Raw genomic sequence first — 20,532 nt, forward strand, 5'->3', positions numbered from 1 at the left:
GGTCATAATGTTATGGTTGATTGTTGTATGTCCCAACAAGAAACTAGAAAGATGTGTAGTCATGTGGACTGTAGGGTGTGTCATAATGCCAACAATGTCATGCTATGGGCATTGCATGAAGCTGTCTGCATGCTATTGTAGACCACCTAGTAATACCCACGATATTTGATAGTGATTGTATGCCAGTGCTGTGCAGAGGCAGATAAATATCTGCTGCCACCTGGGCAACCCTGACAACCTATACTCTCTACCACACTAAATTCAAGCATCAATAAGGAAACGATCCAAGCAAAAAGCAGATGCAGATACTGAATAGCCTTGTATACATTTCACCTATGACAGCAGTAATATTGGATTACTGCTGTCATATGTTAAAAATGTAAGTATATCTCTCTGGTATCATGATGGTAGCTAAATTCAGGCTATCTAGCTGGATCGATCAAATTGGATACATTCAGTCTTGCCCATACATGGTTTGAATCTCGATCATCTATGGCCATCTTAAGCTGCCTGTAAATGTTACTGGTAAAGTTGGTCTCATTAAAATGTCTATGGTGATAAGCACGTTCTGGCAATCCCCACTGTGTCATTGGTTAAAATATCTTGGGCAAATAGATAACTTGCTAGAGTGTAGCAGCACACTTTCTAGCTGCATGTAGATTTCCTTGAAATGAGTGTTCGAAGCTGAATTTAGCTGTCATATTAGAATAACTGACATTTGTCTTTAAATTGTGTTTGTCATTTATCCTCTAGGAATGGCAAGAACTGCAACAGAGCATACAGCGAAAAGACCGCGCTTTACTGGAAACCAAATCAAAAGTAACACATCCTGTATATAGCCTATATTTTCCAGAGGTAATTTTATCCTACGTTAAATACACTAGAAGTCTCTTGATTTTGGCTTGCTTTAATGATTGTGTAGGGAACTCTCTTCAGCTCTCCCTTACTCCACCAGGTGTCTTTGGATCCCCACACTTCTCCTGTCTACTTGGTTTACATATATAGGAATAGGGCCTCATTTACACCTGCTTTACTCTCTGAAGCGCGATTCGCGTTCAAATCTCTTCATAGAGCATTAATCAGGCAATGAGAAGGTGTATCACTTTGTCGCTTCCTTTAACCACCTAAATACTGGAGACCTGTGCGTATTGTGCATGGTTACAGGGAAGATTACAGCATGGTCACATTCACTTGAATGAGTTGCGCTTGGTGGGCAGTACCAAGAGAGTATGATTCCTGCCACAACCGAGAAGTGAAGCATCACTACAGCATGTGTACACCCGTGCCCACTGCCTCTGCAGCAAAAAGGGAGCAGTTGAGGACTAGTGAAAATGAAGCTGAACTGTAGGGGTTTTACTGTCCTCCATTCGCAAGTATACACAGGCCCTAAATTGTGAGCACTGTAAGTCTAGGAAAGGATTTACACAGTGTTTGGACTCCTGACTTTAGTGAAGCAATGGAAGAAAGTAGAGGGGTGAGCATTAGTTGGTAGGAAGTTGTAGTTCCAAGAGTATCAATCAACTCCACAAACTAAAAGTCTCTTAAAGAGCACACAGCTGCTTTATATTGAGCCAGCTGTGGTAAAGATTCTGACCCAAAATTCTGAGAGGCTAGGACAATTTAATTCACACTTCTGTACCAGTGTTATATAGATCTTATATAGATCTTTTTTTTTTTTTTTTTAAAGGATGTCACTTTGCCCATTCAGGGCAAATTATTTGAATTGGAAACCAATGATGCCTTTGGAATCCAAGAAGAGTTCCTTTAGTAAGCAACAGTTCTCCAGTTCCATAAGAACAACTGGATCTCCAAGTCCTCTGGATCTAGAGCAAATCAGTGATGGTGCTCCTCACTCCTGCAGGGATGGGGGGATGTCTGCTGGCAATTGCAGCCACCTCAACTCAGGAAGTCAAACACTACTGGGTCTGCAGTGTGGTATCCAGAGGTTGTTTGCAAAAGTTTCACTTTTGCCTTTTGCACTCAAGGGTATTTTCAGAACCACAAAAAAGGGTGGTCTTCTTTGGGCTTCTGTCCGAAGAGGTCATCAAGGGTCTCAAGTTCCTGAAAGCTCAGAAATACATGATGGAATACACCCAGATGGTGATTGCTTCACTTTATTAGGGGGACTTCCAGATCTCAGTGAATATCAAGGATTCCTACCTAGAAATCTTTATTTTCTGGCTTCATCAATGGTTTCTGTTATTTTCAGTGGGGGATTGCAACTGCCAGTCTGTGGCATTAACTTTCGGACTGTCTGTGGCCCCAGGATGCTTACCAGGGTCTTGGCTCTAGTTCATGTATTGTTGAAGAGCCGGGGTATCCTCATGGTTGGGTTATGTGGATGACCTGCTCCTCAGGGAGCATCCAGCTTATAAGCTTAAATCAAAAGTACAGTAGATGGTACAGGTTCTAGAAGGGTTTGGTTGGGTGCTGAACCTTCAGTAATCGCCCTTTATTCCCACACATCGTCTGAAGCACATAGGCTTTGACACAGTTTAGGCGAAGGTACTGTTCCTGCATCAATCCCAGGTGGAGTTCCTGAGGTCGTTGGAAAGCTACTTGATCTGGGCCTACATGAAGGTGCTGGGATAGACTGTAGTCTCCTTTGATGCAGTCCCCTATGCCCAGTTTCACTTCAGAGCTCTAGAGCTCAATATGCTGTCAGTTTGGGCCAAACATTAGAAGTCATTTGGATCTGCTGTTGCATCTGACTCCCAAGACCAGATCAGGTCTGGTATGGCTACATACACACACTGATGCTAGATAGTAGAAAATCCTACCTTCCAATAAAGTTGAAGGTCTTGATGATGGATGCCAGCCTGTTGGATTGGGGAAGTGTTCTGGAGAACCTCTTGATTCAGGAAGCATTTTCATCAGAGGAGCGAAAGTGGTTGACCAACATCTTAGAACTTAAGGGGATTTGGCCAGCTCTCCTGCACTTCTCTGTCATTAGGTTCTCCTCATCAAGATGTAGTCACACAATTCAATGGCCGTGGCATATGCCAACCATCAAGAAGTGACAAGAATTTTGAGTTTCTCAGGAAGTAGTGGACCTGATCTTGTCTTGGGCAAATTTTCACGTTCTAGCCCTGACCGCTGTATACATTCTCAAAAAGGAAAATGGCAGGTGGACTTTCTGTATCAGCAGCTGAATCTGGGGGAAAAACCCTTTCATCCAGAGGTGTTCACAGTGATTTATCTGCAGTGGGGGGACACCAGATCTCCTGGCATCTAGATTCAACAAACTAGATAGGTTTGTATCCCACACCAGGGATCCTCAGGCGTTTGTAGTAGATGCCCTGGTGTCTCCTTCGGATCAGCGTTTCATGTTCTATGCCTTCCTTCCACTGCAACTTCTTCCTCACCTGTTGCGCAGGATGAAGATAGAAGGCACTTTGGTGATAATGATTGCACCTGCTTGGCCAAGAAGAACATGGTATATGGACATTGTCATCTCTTGGCAGACGAGCCAATAAGTCCTCAGGAATAAGAGTTTTTCTGACTTGGTACTCCCTTCTCTCCTCAAGGTGAGAAAGTTCACCTCTAGAAAGGTGTAGCACCCTTTTACCTGCTGTGAGGCTCATATGTTTCATACCCAATTATATGTCGGGGGGCATGTTTGGCTTTTCTTGAATCTGGTGTGTAGTTGCCTCTGGCTTTTAATTTCCCTCAAGGGGCAATCTTGGTTTTAGCCATTCTGTTTGAGACCTTTTGCATCTAATTCCTTGGCAAGTACCTTTTGTGCAGGGTGTCCCCTTTCTTTGTGGAGTCTTATCTGTTTTGCGGACTTCTCCCTTGAGCCTCTCAGAGAGATTCTCTTGTCACTCCTATGTACAAGGTTGTCTTTTTAGTTTAGAAAGTAGGCTGTGCATTCATGCTGGGAGCTTTTTCCAATTCGTCACCAGGGTAAGTGGTATTGAGGATTTGATTTTGTTTCTTACTGAAGGTGGTTTCTTCATTACCCCTCAATCAGGACATAGTGCTGCCATCTGTTTGTCAAATACTAAATCTTTTAAGAAGGTGCTTCCCTGTTTGGATGTTGTTTGAGTTGGTGACGTTTATCTGACAACTACAGCTTCAACAGAGTCCCTGTTTGCCCCGCCTTAATTCTTTTATTGAGTCAGGTTACTTATTGTTACACTATTTCTAGATTGAATTTGTCAGCTCATTTCTCAGAGCTATCTACAACAAGAATCCTCCTTTTCTCAGTTGAGGCTTTTTTCACCAGGAGTGTCAGTTTTTTTCTGGGCTATTCAGCATCACTCTTCTGTTGTTCAAGTTTGAAAGTATGCTACCTGGTCTTCCTTTCTTACTCTCACTAAGTTCTGCAATGTAGATGTTTGTCTATGGACACAAGTGTTGGGTGGAAGGGGGTCGTGCCCCTTTCTCTTTCTGGGTTTTGGTTGTGTTTGGCATTGTTGCTCTGTTGCCCACACCTCATGTTCAGTGCTTTGGGAAATGCCAAGTAGTTATGAATATGAAGTCCTGTGTCCTATGATGTACTCCAAGAGAAGGATTTTATGGGTTAACCAAGAATCCAAGTGAACATTTTAATACATGATGAAGGATTCCCAGATTGCTATGGGATTTCCAAACCATTGTTTGCCAACCTGTAGGCAAAGCTGACTTAAAAATGGCAAGTTTTCTTAAGAATAAATCACTCTTAAGAGCTGGTTTATTTACACACACACACACACACACACCACACACACCACACACACACACGACGTGAAATAACACGGCTTCCTTTTGGTGCCTGTTCACATAAGTCTGGTGCACTGGCAATGTGGATTCAGTGCAGACTGAAAGGGTCCAATCTGATTTCTGAGCAGTGCATCTCGGCTCAAACAGATTACAGCCTCATTGACTTCTATGGCAATCGCTTCTGAATCGTACATGTCATCAGTTTGTGAACTCTGTTTCAGGCCGGTTTTCTCTACTGATCCTGATGTAAGCCTGCCCTGAACCACTGAACAACTACATTGTCAATTAGCTGTGAAAATGGAGCTTCAATTCGCACCTCACATGTGTGAATCCACACAAGACTTGTTTTACTTTAAAATTTTAGAATGAGCTACTAAATTCATTAAACATTCTTTCAGCAAAGTTGATTGGGTGAAAGAGCCAAACATGCATATGAGACTAGAGTTCTACCTGCTGGCTGCTTTTAAGAAGAAACATTTTTCAAATAAAAGTGATAGAATAGGTGGTTTGCAAGTTCACACCAAGGATAAAATCCATCAGATAAAACTCATAATAGAGGTCAGCAGAGAAAAGTACTGCATAATACCAAAATACCCTGACAATCAACCTTTGCCAAAACACTTGATGACTAGAGTGTTCGGCCAAACTGAAGTGGAAGATTCTAGTTTGGATTTCCAAATTATATGATCCAAAAAGTTTAATTAGAAGATGCATTATGTATTTTTTTCCCAAATTATCAGAGTTATAGTACAGTCGTGCATAGCTAACGAAAATTCCTCATTTGTTTCTACCATACTCTGGAGACCAGAGCTTTCAGAGTAGTTTGATGCAGGAGACCTTTTTGCTCTGTTTCTTCCATTAAAAAATGTTCCTTTTAACAAGTATAACAGCGTTGAAAAAAACATTTATCACAGTCTCTTGTTACAGGACACCTCAATTAATAATGCATCTGTGGCTAGGTGAAAATTAACATTCACTGATTTATTCATTGTTTCTTCCCTTCTAGGGAATAGGAAATGTACTGTTGTTTACTTTCTCTAAAGGGTATTTTTTTATATTTGTTTCAATGTTTTCACTGCTTGCGGACTACCAATTGATTATAAACATTTTAGGTAATACATTTATCTCAAGGTTTATGGTCTTTGGTTCTTTCGTCAGCCTTTCATAATTTCTATTACAGCATTCTGCTTTCATGGTCTAGTTTTAGTTTTAACACTTCAAAATCTTCCCAGATTTACACTCTTTACAGAATTTATTTGTTTTTTTACATTCCCTCCCTGTTTACCTTACATATATTAATAACCAATTAATTGTTGTATAGGAGAAACAAGAATGGTGGTGGATTTATATTGCAGACAGAAAAGATCAAACGTTAATATCTATGCCGTATCATGTGTGTACTCTTAAAGATCAAGAAGAGGTGAGTAAGCCATTCTGTGCTGTTTTTTTAATTAGAGGACCAAGAAACACACTGATTATTAATCTGTTTACGACTGTGTAACACATATATGCGATGACCAGGAAGTGTGTTTTTATTCCTATGCGTCGAATATACAGTGCCTTGAAAAAGGATTCATACCCCTTAAAATTTTCCACTTTCTGTCATATTACCAAAAACGTCAATGTATTTTTTTGGATCTTATGTGATAGACCAACACAAAGTGGCACATAATTGTGAAGTGGAAGGAAAATGAAAAATTGTTTTCAACGTGTTTTACAAATACATATCTGAAAAATGTGGAAACATGCATTTTTATTTAACCCCCTTTACTCTGATACCCCTAACTAAAATCTAATGGGACCAGTTGCCTTCAGAAGTCACCTAATTAGTAAATAGAGTCCACCTGTGTGTAATTTAATCCCCGTATAAATACAGCTGTTCTGTGAAGCCCTCAGAGGTTTGTAAAGAGAACATTACTGAACAAACAGCATCATGAAGGCCAAGGAACACACTAGACAGGTCAGGGATAAAATTGTGGAGATGTTTAAAGCCGGGTTAGGTTATAAAAAAAAATATCCCAAGCTTTCAACATCTCACAGAGCACTGTTTAAGCCATCACCCGAAAATGGAAAGAATATGGCACAACTGCAAACCTAACAAGACATGGCCGTCCACTTAAAGTGACAGGCCGGGCAAGGAGAGCATTAATGAGAGAAGCAGCCAAGGTTCCCATGGTAACGTGTGAGGAGCTGCAGAGATCCACAGCTCAGGTGGGAGAATCTGTCCACAGGACAACTATTAGTTGTGCGCTCCACAAATCTAACCTTTATGGATGAGTGGCAAGAAGAAAGCCATTGTTGAAAGAAAGCCATAAGAAATTCCATTTGCAGTTTGCGAGAAGCCATGTGGGGAACATGGCAAACATGTGGAAGAAGGTGTTCTGGTCAGATGAGACCAAAATTTAACTGTTTGGCCTAAAAGCAAAACACTATGTGTGGTGGAAAACTAACACTGCATATCGCCCTGAACATGGTGGCAGAATCATGTTGGGATGCTTTTCTTCAGCAGGGACAGGGAAGCTGGTCAGAGTTGATGGGAAGATGGATGGAGCCAAATATAAATAGCAATCTTAGAAGAAAACCTGTTTTGAGTCTGCAAAAGACTTGAGACTGGGGCGGAGGTTCACCTTCCAGTAAGACAACGACCCTAAACATACAGCCAGAGCTACAATGGAATGGTTTAGGTCAAAGCATATTCATGTGTTTAGCATGGCCCAGTCAAAGTCCAGACCTAAGTGCAATCTAAGTGAAAATCTGTGGCATGACTTGAAAATTTGCTTTTTACAGATGCTCTCAATCCAATCTGACCGAGCTTGAGCTATTTTGTAAAGAAGAATGGGCAAAAATGTCACTCTCAAGCTGGTAGAGACATAACCAAAAAGACTTGCAGCTGGAATTGCAGTGAAAGGTGGTTCTACAAAGTATTGACTCAGAGGGGCTGAATACAAATGCACGCCACACTTTTCACATTTATTTGTCAAAAATGTTGAAAACAATTTATCATTTTCCTTCCACTTCACAATTATGTGCCACTTTGTGTTGGTCTATCACAGAAAATCCCAAGAAAATATGTTTACGTTCTTGGTTGTAACATGACAAAATGTGGAACATTTCAAGGGGGATGAATACTTTTTCAAGGCACTGTACTTGCTCCTATGTTTGCTCTGGAAGCGCACTCCCAACACTGAGACCCATCTTTTACTGACAGCTCTGGTTTTTGTTCTAACGATCGTGTGATCACTGTGATTAACCAATCACAGTGATCACTACTGTGAAGCGTGGTCTCTCTTCTGCGAAGAGGAAAAGATACATTTTCTTTTCCTCCTCTCTAGCGATGTCTGTGAAAATAAATAAAGTCTGTTGAAAAAATAAAGACTAACTAGATCAGGGCTTGACCTAGATTAGCGAGTGTAAGTGTCATTATAAGTCTTAATGTGTCAGTGTTGGGGCAGTGTGTTTAGGTAAGACACAGAGAAATAAAATGCATACTGTTGTTTCTTGGCCCTACTATGGGTACAAAGAACAAATAATGCACATATACAGTATATGGTATTGCTGCCATCATCAGGAGTAGGAGAATTTGTATTATGAGTTTATTCGGTGGCAAGTCATGGTAATGGCATAAAAATATACAGCTAAAGATTAAAAAATTACTATTTTGGCCCAGTTTTCTTTAAAAATACAACAAAATTAGGAGATATCCATTAACATTAACCACCAAATGAAAGCTCAATCTGTCCTAAAAAAAAAGCAGGTATAATCCACCTGTATACACTAAGTAGTTGCAGTGATGTGTACAGTTTTACGAACACCTGTCAAATTTGGGTTTAGGTGTTAGTGATTGTAAAGGCAATGTTTTTTTTGTCCTAAAATAAAAAAATGTTTATACTTCGTATTGCACAGAGCCGCCCCTACCTTCCTTTTCTGGGGTCCTGCAGCTGCCCTCTCCACTTATCCTAGCTGCTTGCTATGGGGGGGCACGTGTGGATGTGCTCCCAAGCTGGGCTGTGCATCCATAGACAAACATAGTGCAGCTTGGCCCTGCTTACTGCTCCCTCGCCACAGGAATTGACTGACACCAACAGTGGTTCCACTGCTCTCAATCAGTCCTTTTAGAAGAGAAAAAAGAGACCAGCACTGCTGCAGATGGGCACAGCGCTGGATCGAGAGAGGGATAAGGTACAGGTAGTGGGACATTATTTACCTTAATGCAGAGAATGCAGTAAGATAAATGATTAGATGTTATCGCCACTTTGTTTTGATCTCGGTCATGAAGGGGTTAAGTAAACTATTTGGCTACAAAGTCGGGGTAACATTTTATATCCTATGTTGTACTATGATATTCTAAATTGTTGCCATTTGAATCTGTAGCCAGGTGTAATTTTCTAAAACCGATCATTATACCTTCTCTGCAGCTTTGGAAGCACAGTGGAAATTCTTTACATTATTTTCAGCGTATTCCTAGGAATCCTATTCCATGTACATGTAGTTGGTTCATTGCTTTTCCCAGAGGACTGTGCAAAATTTGCAGAAATATTTCAGGTATCAGAGCACGGTCCTTAAAGCAGAACTCTGGGCAATAAAAACGTCTGTTAATTATATTTCTTACTAGCCGCAAAAGATATAAATGTGTGCACCGTATGTCTTTGCAAACCTAGTTATTACTTGTAAAACTGTGCTGCACCCCTTGTGCAGAGAGCAGAGTTATTGGAGGGACCCAGCAGGTACACTCACTACAGGCTGCCTTTAGAAACCCACATTCCATGCGCGTTTTCACACTGCTTTTCAAGCTCACTGGGTGTGTGTGATCTGCTGTGGGTGTCAGTAGATTCCCAATGATATTCCAAACGCAGATCGCAAATGAAGTGCGTTTTGTCTGCATTAGATCACATGCTACTCAGTACCATGCAATCTGGTTGCAGTGCATTTTTAAAAATAGTTAATGCACTGTTTTTGGTGCAATCCAGTGCATTTTCAGCCCATTCAAGTGAATGGGCTGAAAATCACTTCACACTGAATCACACAGGAACGCAGAGCACATTCTTGTGCGATTTCAAATATATATAGATATATCTATATATATCTATATATAGATAGATATAGATAGATAGATAGATAGATAGATAGATAGATATAGATAGATATAGATATATATATCTATCTATAAATATCTCTGGACTTCGCTTTAAATCTGTATCAGTGAGCATGTCTTTGATTTCTACTGGCCATATGTATTACACATCTACAGAAATGCCAAGATTGTTTTACAGTACTGAAACAGATAAGGTATTTCTAGCAGACAGGCCCTCCTAAAGCATGAGAAAATTACAGGAAATACAAAAGTAGGTAAGAATTTAAAATAGAACAAGGTGAACTGGATTGCATTTTGTACCAATAACCTTTTAATGTTGCAATGAACAGCTACCACTAATATTAAGAAATGTTAGAGGTTGTGTCTGTAAACAAAAACAATCTATAAAAATACAGCCCTGGCCAAAAGTTTTATGAATGACACAAATATTAATTTACCTGCAAAGAAACACAAGCGGTCATCATTGCTTTGCACAAAAAGGGATTCACAGGCAAGGATATTGCTGCCACTAAGATTGCACCTAAATCAACCATTTATCTGATCATCAATAACGTCAAAGTGAGAGTTTCAATTGTGAAGAATGCTTCAGGGCACCCAAGAAAGTCCAGAAAGTGCCAGGACCATCTCCTAAAGTTGATTCAGCTGCCGGATCGGGGCACCACCAGTGCAGAGTTTGCTTGGGGATGGCAGCAGGCAAGTGTGAGTGCATCTGCATGCACAGTGAGGCAAAGGAGCCACTACTCTCCAGGGAAAACATATTTTTTCTGATATTCTGAAAAGGTACAGGGATTGGACTTCTGAAGACTGGGGTAAAGTCATTTTCTCTGATGAATCCCCTCTCCAGTTGTTTGGGGCATCCAGGGACAAAACCTTGTCTGCAGAAGAAAAGGTGAGCACTTCCATCAGGCCTGTGTCATTCCATCAGTAAAGCATCCTGACACCATTCATGTTTGGGGTTGTTTCTCAGCCAAGGGAGTGGGCTCACTCACAATTTTGCCTAAGAACACTGCCATGAATAAAGAATGGTACAAAAACATCCTCCGACAGCAACTTCTCCCAACCATCCAAGAACAGTTTGGTGACGAACTGTGCCTTTTCCAGCATAGTGGAGCACTTTGCCATAAGGCAAAGTGAGAACTAAGAACAAAATATCAACATTTTGGGTCCATGGCCAGGAAACTTCCCAGACCTTAATCCCATTGAGAACTTGTCAATCCTCAAAAGGCAGGTTAACAAAACACCCCACAAATTCTGACAAACTCCATGCATTGATTATGCAATAATGGGCTGCCATCAGTCAGGATGTGGCCCAGAAGTTGATTGACAGCATGCCAGGGAGAATGGCAGAGGTCTTGAAAAAGAAGGGTCAATGCTGCAAATATTGACTCTTTGCATAAACTTCATGTAATTGTCAATAAAAGCCTTTGACACCTATAGTATGAAACGCTTGTAATTATACTTCAATATAACATAGTAACAGCTGACAAAAAGATCTACAAACACTGCAGCAGCAGACATTGTGAAAAATATTTGTGTCATTCTCAAAACTTTTGGCCAGGGCTTAGAGGTGAATGCACATACTGGAAACAGCTTAACCACTTCCAGTCCGGACACTTTCACCCCCTTCCTGTCCAGACCAGGCTTCTACTATATCAATAAAGGTTTGAAATACCCCCCTGTATATCCAAGTGAACAGCAGGAGACTGTGGTGACCCAAAAACAGCCTCACATAATATAGAGTGTCACCTATAGTCACCCCCCCACCTCTTTTCTCCCTGAGAGGACTTTGTATTTTATAGGATTGTCATCTTAACTGGGAATTGTCTGGTTTCCCAGAGAAGTTGATCCCTGTTTGTTTGAGGGATCCCACTGTAAGTCGGTCCCTTGACCTGGACTATGTTAGACATCACTTTAGTACTGTAAGTCTTTTACCTCTGGGAAGCTTTGAGAATTCACCCTGTGACTGGGTGTGTACCTGGTCCATAAGCTGGATGATACTGAGGGTGCTATGCTCAACTGTGCAGTCGTTCCTAGGGACACTGCATTGCCTTCTGGTTCTCTTCAACTTGTCTCCATTCCAGAGAGAGTTTTGCGCATCTGTGTCTGCCCCCATCTCCTGCATGACAGAAAGAAACCATCATTGCCTAGCCCTGTGTTTACTTGGATTAACAGCAGACCGTTCAGGTCCTGCTGCAGGTATTCCCCATTAGGCATAGTGTATGCCCAGAAGCCTTCATGAGACCTGCCCAAAGCAAAGAATAAATTTGTAGAGAGACACCAACTAGAAGCTACCAATTAAAATATGTATTCATTATAAAAGTCATCACACAATATCAAAAAGCCAAAAAATAATGTCACAACGCCATGTCCACATGCCCATCTCCCTCCCTAACATTATCCCAAACAAATCAGAATGCCATGTTGCATGTATAACTCAGAAAGATGTCATCAAATTAGCATTCCACTGCATAAAGGATACATAGGACCTGATCATGGCCTCCTACAGTGTCTTGAGGCTGAGGGGTGGAAGATTATGAGGGTAACTTTCATTTTTGGTTGAAGGTCCACTTAAATTTTAAAAACAGAATGAAATTTACAAAGCTTTGATAGATGTACATATGTGTTTGTTTGTATCATATTGTATTTTTTTTTTTTTTTTTTTTTTTTTTTAGGTCGAGCTTAAATTCCCTGCACCAAGTAAACCTGGCAACTTTCAATACACAGTGTTTTTAAGGTCGGATTCTTATATGGGTTTGGATCAGATTAAACCTTTGAAGGTAAAGCAGTCTATTTTTTTATGTAAAATAGAAAATTGACTATAATATTTAATAAGGTATACATTACCAAGTTTATTTCTTAACAGATTGCAGAGATGCACCTTTACAACTTTATATCTGAAAAGGAATATGATTTTTCTATTATTCATTTAGGGTCACTGCTTGATGATAATTAAAAGAGAAGTTTGGAATTCTGAAAAAAAAAAAAAAAAACCCTTCAGGGCCAGTTCACACTACATGCGTTTTCAGTGTGCTTTTTTTCTGCAGCCAAAATGCACAGAAAGTAGGTTATTTGGTTGTCAATGTCATAGTTTACATCAGTTCCTTGCAGTTCCAGTGTGTTCCAGTTGCAGAAAAAAAGTAGAACAGACTGCATTTTTCCTGCACAGATCTGTACTGGAAAGCACCAAAAACGGACTGGAATCACATGTCCCTATTTAAATTGAAGAAAAAGAGTGGGGAAAAATGAACCAGAACTGCCAAAAACGCACATCCCGAATGTATCTGGACTGCTTTTCTATGGTGTGAACCGGCCCTCATACTCACCTAGGTGGCTGCAGCATTGGTTTGGTGCAGCATCTATGCCCTGCTGTTTCTAAGAACTGAGCGATCAACCACTGAAGGCTCAGATCTCGGTCTTCAGTGAGCAGAGAGTGGTGACTCTCAGTCATCAACTCTCTGCTCTCTCTCTCCAGCACTCACTGAAGCATCGGGCTGTGGAGAGGGTGCCAGTGGCTGGCTTGGATTCTCAGCAGCATGCTGAGAAGCCAAGCAAGCTGCTGGTCAGGCATCTGGGTGGGTCCCGACTTTTAAAGTCAACATCTTTCCAGAGCCTGGCTTGGCTCTTTGACGTCAGCCGACAGCGGACTTTAGTCCGCTGTTGGCTGAAAATGATTCACTGGAGTGCCAAACGAAGTGCACTCCTGTGGTCCATAGGAGAAGTAGGGCCAAAAGACCTTTGTCTCTACTTCTCCTTTAAGAAACCTAGGGTTGTACTGCCGCCTACAGGAGAAGTGAACATTAGGCATATAGAAAACTGAGAGCCAGCCCTCTTGAGGCGATAACCCCTCCCACCTTACACCTCAGTTTTGCTTAGTGGCTTTAGGAGACTGGATGTCTTTCCTTTCTACTACTTTTGCTTGGATTTGAAGACTTTTTTTTTTTCCCTGCTATCAGCAGCTACTAGTAGATTCAGGCCAGTTAATGGAAATTCAGGAAGTCTTTCCAGTTAGTCAAGAGTACAGGTTTTCCCAGTTCACTAAGTATACTGGTGTGCTGTCAGCGATCGTCCTGCATTCAGCAGTGAAAACTCATCTGTGTTCCTGTTAGCACAGTACTCTATTTTTTCGGTAACGCGGTATATTGGTACCAGAGCTGTGACAGTTCACTTATCCCTGTCTCTAAGAGACTCACTGTTTTGACTAGCAAGCTTTTTATATGCTGAGGATTTTTTCCTCTGTTTTTGTGGGGAGCTTATACAGTAGTTGCTGTTTAAAGGCTGAGCAGTATGCTGCAGTAGTATCAGTTTCTCCTTTTCTCTTTTGGATTTCGGATTTACTTTGTACTTTATATATTGTACGTGCTGGGCAGTGTGTTTTGAACTGTGAAGGTTCTCCTTTTTATTTTCCTGCAAAGACTGTGTAGCATTTGGTAGCTGGACACTGATTATGTAAGGCCCGCAATTCCAAACCTCCTGCCCTATTTACTCTTGTGCTGGGACTTGTGATGCAACTAACTAATGCATTTTGGCTGTTTACTTTTAGCTGTACAGTGGGTGCCCCTACGACCACTCCACTCATAGAAACATCCCTGTCTACCTGCTATTTTTTTATTACTATACAGGATTTATATAGCACCAACAGTTTGCACAGCGCTTTACAATATAAATGGAAACAGTATAGTTACAATACAATAAAATACAAGAGGGCCTTGCTCATAAGCACTTACAATCTAATAGGGTGGGGCAAGTAGTACCAAAGTTTATATAACTGTGGGGGATGAGCTGGTGAAAGTTTAGTTACTGATATAAGTTCAGTTACTTGGAGGTGTGATTGGATTCCTTGATGAGATGAGTTTTCAGGGATTGCCTAAAGGCAACCAGGGGTGGAGATGGCCGGACGGACTGAGGTAGAGAGTTCCAAAGGATGGGAGAGGTCCTGAAGATAAGCATGGGAGGAGATAAGAGAGCAGGGTGCATACACCTACTTATCTTGTCTCAGATGGTATCTGCTCAGGTACACCAGGGAAAGCTTGTGAACACCAGTGACATGAGGGGGAAGCCCATTTGTATGACTGCCCATGTACCTGTTCATGACTATCTGATAATAATGTGTTCAAGCCAGTGCTTAAAGTTCCTATCTGCCATTTTAAAGGCTGTATGAGTTCCTTTAGAGAAACTGTTTCAAGGTTTCTCTTCAAAAATAGGGCATCCTCCCAATACTGGACTTAACATCTCTAAACAAAATCCTTTGTGTACCAAAATTCCAAAAGGGATAAATGAGATCTGTCATTGCTTCCCTCAAAAGGAATTTATGGCATCGGTAGACTTAAAGTGGAGTTCCAGCTGAAAAAAAAAAAGTGCCCTCACCAAGGCTGGTTTCACTAGCCGTCTTCTCTCCCACGGTGGGTCCTGGCACAGTATAGCAGTGGCAGCATACTAGAAGTCCCACAGTGGGTCCTGGCACAGTATACCAGTGGCAGCATACTAGAAGTCCCTTTGGGTGGGCACTCGGCTGTAGCAGCTTGCGGCTTCACAACTGGGTGCCCACTGTGCATATGCAAGAAGTGCTGCACCTTGTGTATGGCCCCGTAGTTTTCTGGGACCTCTCACATGCCCCACAAGACTACAGGGAGGGGGGGGGGGGAGGACAACTTCCACTTCCGATCGCCTAGGCCAATGGTCTCCAAGCCATGGGCCAAATGCGGCCCTTTGCTTGCCTTATCCGGCCCTCGGGGTACTATTCCTCCCACTGACACCAACTGCCCCATTTCTTCCACTGGCACCAACTGTGGGGCATTTTTCCTTCCACTGGCACCAATGATAGAACACAATTCTTCCCACTAATATAAACAATTAGGTACTATTCCTCCAACTAATAACAAGGATGGGGCACTATTCCTCCAACTAATACTGAGGATGGGGCACTATTCCTTCCTCTGATACAAAAATGATGGGGCACAATTCATCCCACTGACACCAATGATGGGACACTATTCCTCCCACTGTCACCAATAATGGGGCACTATTCCTCCTACAGTCACCAATGATGGTGCACTATTCCTCCTACAGTCACCAATGATGGTGCACTATTCCTCCCACTGTCACCAATGATGGGGCACTATTCCTCCTACTGTCACCAATGGTGGGGCACTATTCCTCCCACTGACACCAATGGTGGGGCACTATTCCTCCCACTGACACCAATGGTGGTGCACTATTCCTCCCACTGACACCAATGGTGGGGCACTATTCCTCCCACTGACACCAATGGTGGGGCACTATTCCTCCCACTGACACCAATGGTGGGGCACTATTCCTCCCACTGACACCAATGGTGGGACACTATTCCTCCCACTGACACCAATGATGGGGCACTATTCCTCCCACTGACACCAATGATGGGGCACTATTCCTCCCACTGACACCAATGATGGGGCACTATTCCTCCCACTGACACCAATGATGGGGCACTATTCCTCCCACTGACACCAATGATGGGGCACTATTCCTCCCACTGACACCAATGATGGGGCACTATTCCTCCCACTGACACCAATGATGGGGCACTATTCCTCCCACTGACACCAATGATGGGGCACTATTCCTCCCACTGACACCAATGATGGGGCACTATTCCTCCCACTGACACCAATGATGGGGCACTATTCCTCCCACTGACACCAATGATGGGGCACTATTCCTCCCACTGACACCAATGATGGGGCACTATTCCTCCCACTGACACCAATGATGGGGCACTATTCCTCCCACTGACACCAATGATGGGGCACTATTCCTCCCACTGACACCAATGATGGGGCACTATTCCTCCCACTGACACCAATGATGGGGCACTATTCCTCCCACTGACACCAATGATGGGGCACTATTCCTCCCACTGACACCAATGATGGGGCACTATTCCTCCCACTGACACCAATGATGGGGCACTATTCCTCCCACTGACACCAATGATGGGGCACTATTCCTCCCACTGATACCAATGATGGGGCACTATTCATCCCGCTGATACCAATCATGGGGCAATATTCCTCCCACTTATACCAATGACTGGACACTATTCCTCCTTCCACTGACTACAGACACTATGTAATTTTTTATTTTTACTCCTACTGATTCTGGGACATTTTCTACTCCCACTGGGCACTCCGGCCCTCCTAAAGTCTGAAGGACAGTAAACTGGCCCTTTGTTTAGAAAGTTTGGAGACCCCTGGCCTAGGCGATAGCAGCGGAAGTGGGAGCGGGTACCTGTCAAATTTGGGTACCTGCCCCCCACTCCCCAAAGTTGCCAATCCTTAATGGGGAGCGGGGGACAGAGTCTTAAAGCGGAACTTCCCCTTTTGGGTGGAGCTCCACTTTAACAAGGTTGAGCAGCAATATACAGTACAATTACAATACAGTAAAATTCAATATAAGAGGAATCAGAGTGCCCTGCTCATTAGAGCTTACAATCTAAAAGGTAGGAGCAAGTGATACAAAAGGTAATAACTGCAGGGAATGACCTGATGGAAGAAAAAAAGTTTTGTTTTTAGGTGGAGGCAGGATATGCTTCTCTAAGATTATGGGTTTGCAGGGATCGCCTAAAGATGAATAGAGTAGGATATACTTGGACAGATTAAGGTAAAGGTAAGCCAGACAGGAGGGAGTTGCAATAATGGAGCTAAGAGATAAATAGGGAGTACATTAGAAGCTTTGAGGTGTTGTTGGTTAAGTAGGGGCATATTTTGGAGATGTGTAGGTTGAGGTTGCAAGATTTGGACAGTGATTGGATGTGGGGCCAAAAGGAATGTTCAGAGTCCAGGATCACACCTAATACCCTGATAGCAATATAACCATAGGTTGCCTAATTATTATCAAGTTGTTGAATGCAACATACTGACACCTCAAAAATCATTTTGCAACTATGGGGTTTATTTACTAAAACTGGAAAGTGCAAAATCTGGTGCAGCTCTGCAAAGAAACCAATCAGCTTCCAGGTTTTTTGTCAAAGCTTAATTGGACAAGCTGAAGTTAGAAGATGATTGGCTTCCATGTACAGATGCACCAGATTTTGCACTCTCCAGTTTTTGTAAATCAAGCCCTTTGTGTTTTGTATAATCAAGAGCATTGTATAGAGCTAACAGTCTGCTCATTTCCATAGCTGGAAGTTCATGAAGCTAAACCAATACCAGAAAATCACCCACAATGGGATACTACCATAGAAGGTGAAGATGACCAAGGGGACAGTGAAGGCTTTGAAGAAAGCTATGAAGAAGAGGAAGAAGATGAGGAGGATGATTAAACCAAGAAGGCAAATAAAGGACTTCTCAAATTTGCACATGGTCATCTATTGGATATTGCAGCTATTCCATTCACCAGAGCCACAGCCTAGAAGTTTTCGAGGAAGTCAGTTTTAGTTAGTGTTTTGTATTGTTTGGCTTTACTCAAACAGATCCTTGCTCTGGGCTAAGGCCTAATGGATTTCTAAAGCCATTCAGTGCCCTTGGCTCATTTAAAAAACATATTTTTGTTAAAATTCAATGTCTGCGGTCAAAAACTGCTCATTTTTGCACTTCAAGAGATCTTTTAAAAATATCTCCGGAGTTTAATCCAGAGCTTTATTAAATTGATAATTCCGTTTCAGTTGTGTTTTTCTCCTCCATCCTCTGACCATTTTTTTTTTTTTTTTTGGTGAAACATTCCACCAAAAATGTATATTGCCAGGGTGTTTATATACTATATAACACTAATACAATGTTTGAAAATATTTTTCTTTTTGAGAAAAAAAACTTTTTAGCAGACAAAATATTTATCATTACCACTAGCAAGTCAATGCAAATAGAGATTTGGTAAAAGAGTGGCTGTACAGGTAATGGGACCACAAGTGGCCGGAATGTTTGTGGTCTTGATGCAAAGATACTTTTTATTAGTGAAAGCTGTAAGTGAGGGGCTAAATACTTCTGGAAAGTGTTATCATGTGGATAAGAGCGATTTGTGACTGTAATAAGAAGACAAGACACACCAGCCTTCATCATGGGGGATGTGATATTTTTAAATTATGTATAAAAGAAAAAAAACATGTTACTTTTATGGCCTCTTAGTCTTCAGATCAGTGCCAAGCTCCTCTGTCTGTCCTGATGCTGTGACATCTACATCTGGAACATTCGTGCAGTTTTGTTTTCTGTGTAGGTTCACTTGGCTTTCTACAGAAATTTTAAGAGCGGGCTACACAGACATGGTTAGCTTGTATAATACTCAATAAACCAGTACACCATTGATGACTGTTTTGCATTTGTAATAGTGTGTACCTCTTTTGGCCTCCCATTGAGGGAATAATTTTCTAAATATTTGCTATTAAACTGTATAAAATTAGCATTTCAGATGGTCTGTGATCCTGTATAACATACCTGTTACTCTGAAACAGGTCTTTCATATTGCCGAAATGGGAATTATTCAGTTAACAGTAAAATATGAGTCAAACTTTATCTTAGAAGAGGAATTGTATTTTTCATGTGTCGCACACAGTTATGAAACCTGTGGCGATTCACTTTACATGCACTTTTTACCCGTATAATTTTTGCGGGCAGACTCGGTTTAGAAAAAAATGCCATGTTTTTGAAAATGGGTTGTCACTTTAAATGCAATATGGCATTGCGAAAGTCTTTGTAATGCAATAGTTGTGAATAAAATTTCAGAGGTTAACTGGTACTTGTTTGTTATTATTATTAAGTGCCAGAAGAGGATTATCGAGGTAGGTACAGTGGGCTTCAGTTGCCTATTCGGTGGTAATGGTGGCTTTTAACAACTTGAGTCCCTGGGTTTTTCCCGTTGAGCCCCAGAGCATTTTTTTAATTAAGTGATGTCTCCTTTCTGCACATATTATACCTTTCGGTATATATAGTCTATGTAACCTATCATATGTCATGTTTTTTCTCAGCTCAGATATGGCTTTAACTTATTGCCACATTTGGAGAAAAACATTTCTCCCCGTTTATTGGGAATAAATAGCAATTAGAGAAAAAAGCATTTTCCTGTAATTTTTTTCTCTAAAGCAAAGCTTTTGAAATATGCAAACCCCAAATGTTTACATCAAAATATAATCTAGATAGTCTGTGGATTAAAACATCACCCAAGTGCAACATATGTTTTATAGCAGAATAAACAAAATTCAAAGTCACTTTATGCATTTTATGTTAGGAGAGCTTTATTCTCCTTTTTGGTACAATAATTTTTATTGATGCATGTAAAAATAACATGACAGCTGGTCACTGTAGCTGGACATGACAGCTGGGACATACCATAGAAAGACAGAGTGAGCTAGCAAACCAATTGCCAAAGAAGGGAAAGAAAAAGGAGAGAAGGAAAGGGGAAAAGAAACAAAGGATGGAGAAGGGAGATTGGAGGGGGGGTGGTTGTAAGTAGGGAAAGGGAGAAAGGGGGCAGATTGGGTTCTTGCAGGCTTGAGTAGAAATACCATAAGTTATAGGTTGCCCAGGCTGATCGGGTGCGGGGTGGGGAAAGAATACAATCACCAAGGGACCCACACTTTAAGATGCTTAATGTGCGGATCCTTTTAAATTGTGGACATTTTTTATTTGCTGCAGTGAGTTGCAGTTTGACCACACTGATGATAAACGGTACAGAAGGTTTCTTCCAGGCCCTAGCTATAGCATGTTTGGTGTCAATGAATGGGTAACATAAAATAGAGTGTAGAGGAGACCAAAAATCCTGGACCAGAG

General features: G+C 41.6%; 1 protein-coding gene across 1 annotated transcript in view; it reads left to right on the plus strand.

Annotated features, from left to right (window-relative positions):
• SEC63 (SEC63 protein translocation regulator) overlaps positions 1-19,495 on the plus strand; it is a 100,236-nt gene extending 80,741 nt beyond the window's left edge. The window contains exons 18-21 of the mRNA XM_089664867.1: positions 754-855; positions 6,026-6,124; positions 12,469-12,573; positions 17,955-19,495. Of these exons, the coding sequence (XP_089520993.1) occupies positions 754-855; positions 6,026-6,124; positions 12,469-12,573; positions 17,955-18,095 (447 nt within the window). The 3' untranslated portion in view covers positions 18,096-19,495. The remainder of the gene's footprint in view (positions 1-753; positions 856-6,025; positions 6,125-12,468; positions 12,574-17,954) is intronic.
• The last annotated feature ends 1,037 nt before the right edge of the window (positions 19,496-20,532 follow it).

Source organism: Staurois parvus, unplaced genomic scaffold (assembly GCF_062004578.1).
Source record: "Staurois parvus isolate SC_StPar_1 unplaced genomic scaffold, SC_StPar_1.0 ptg000048l, whole genome shotgun sequence".
NCBI lineage: Eukaryota > Metazoa > Chordata > Amphibia > Anura > Ranidae > Staurois > Staurois parvus.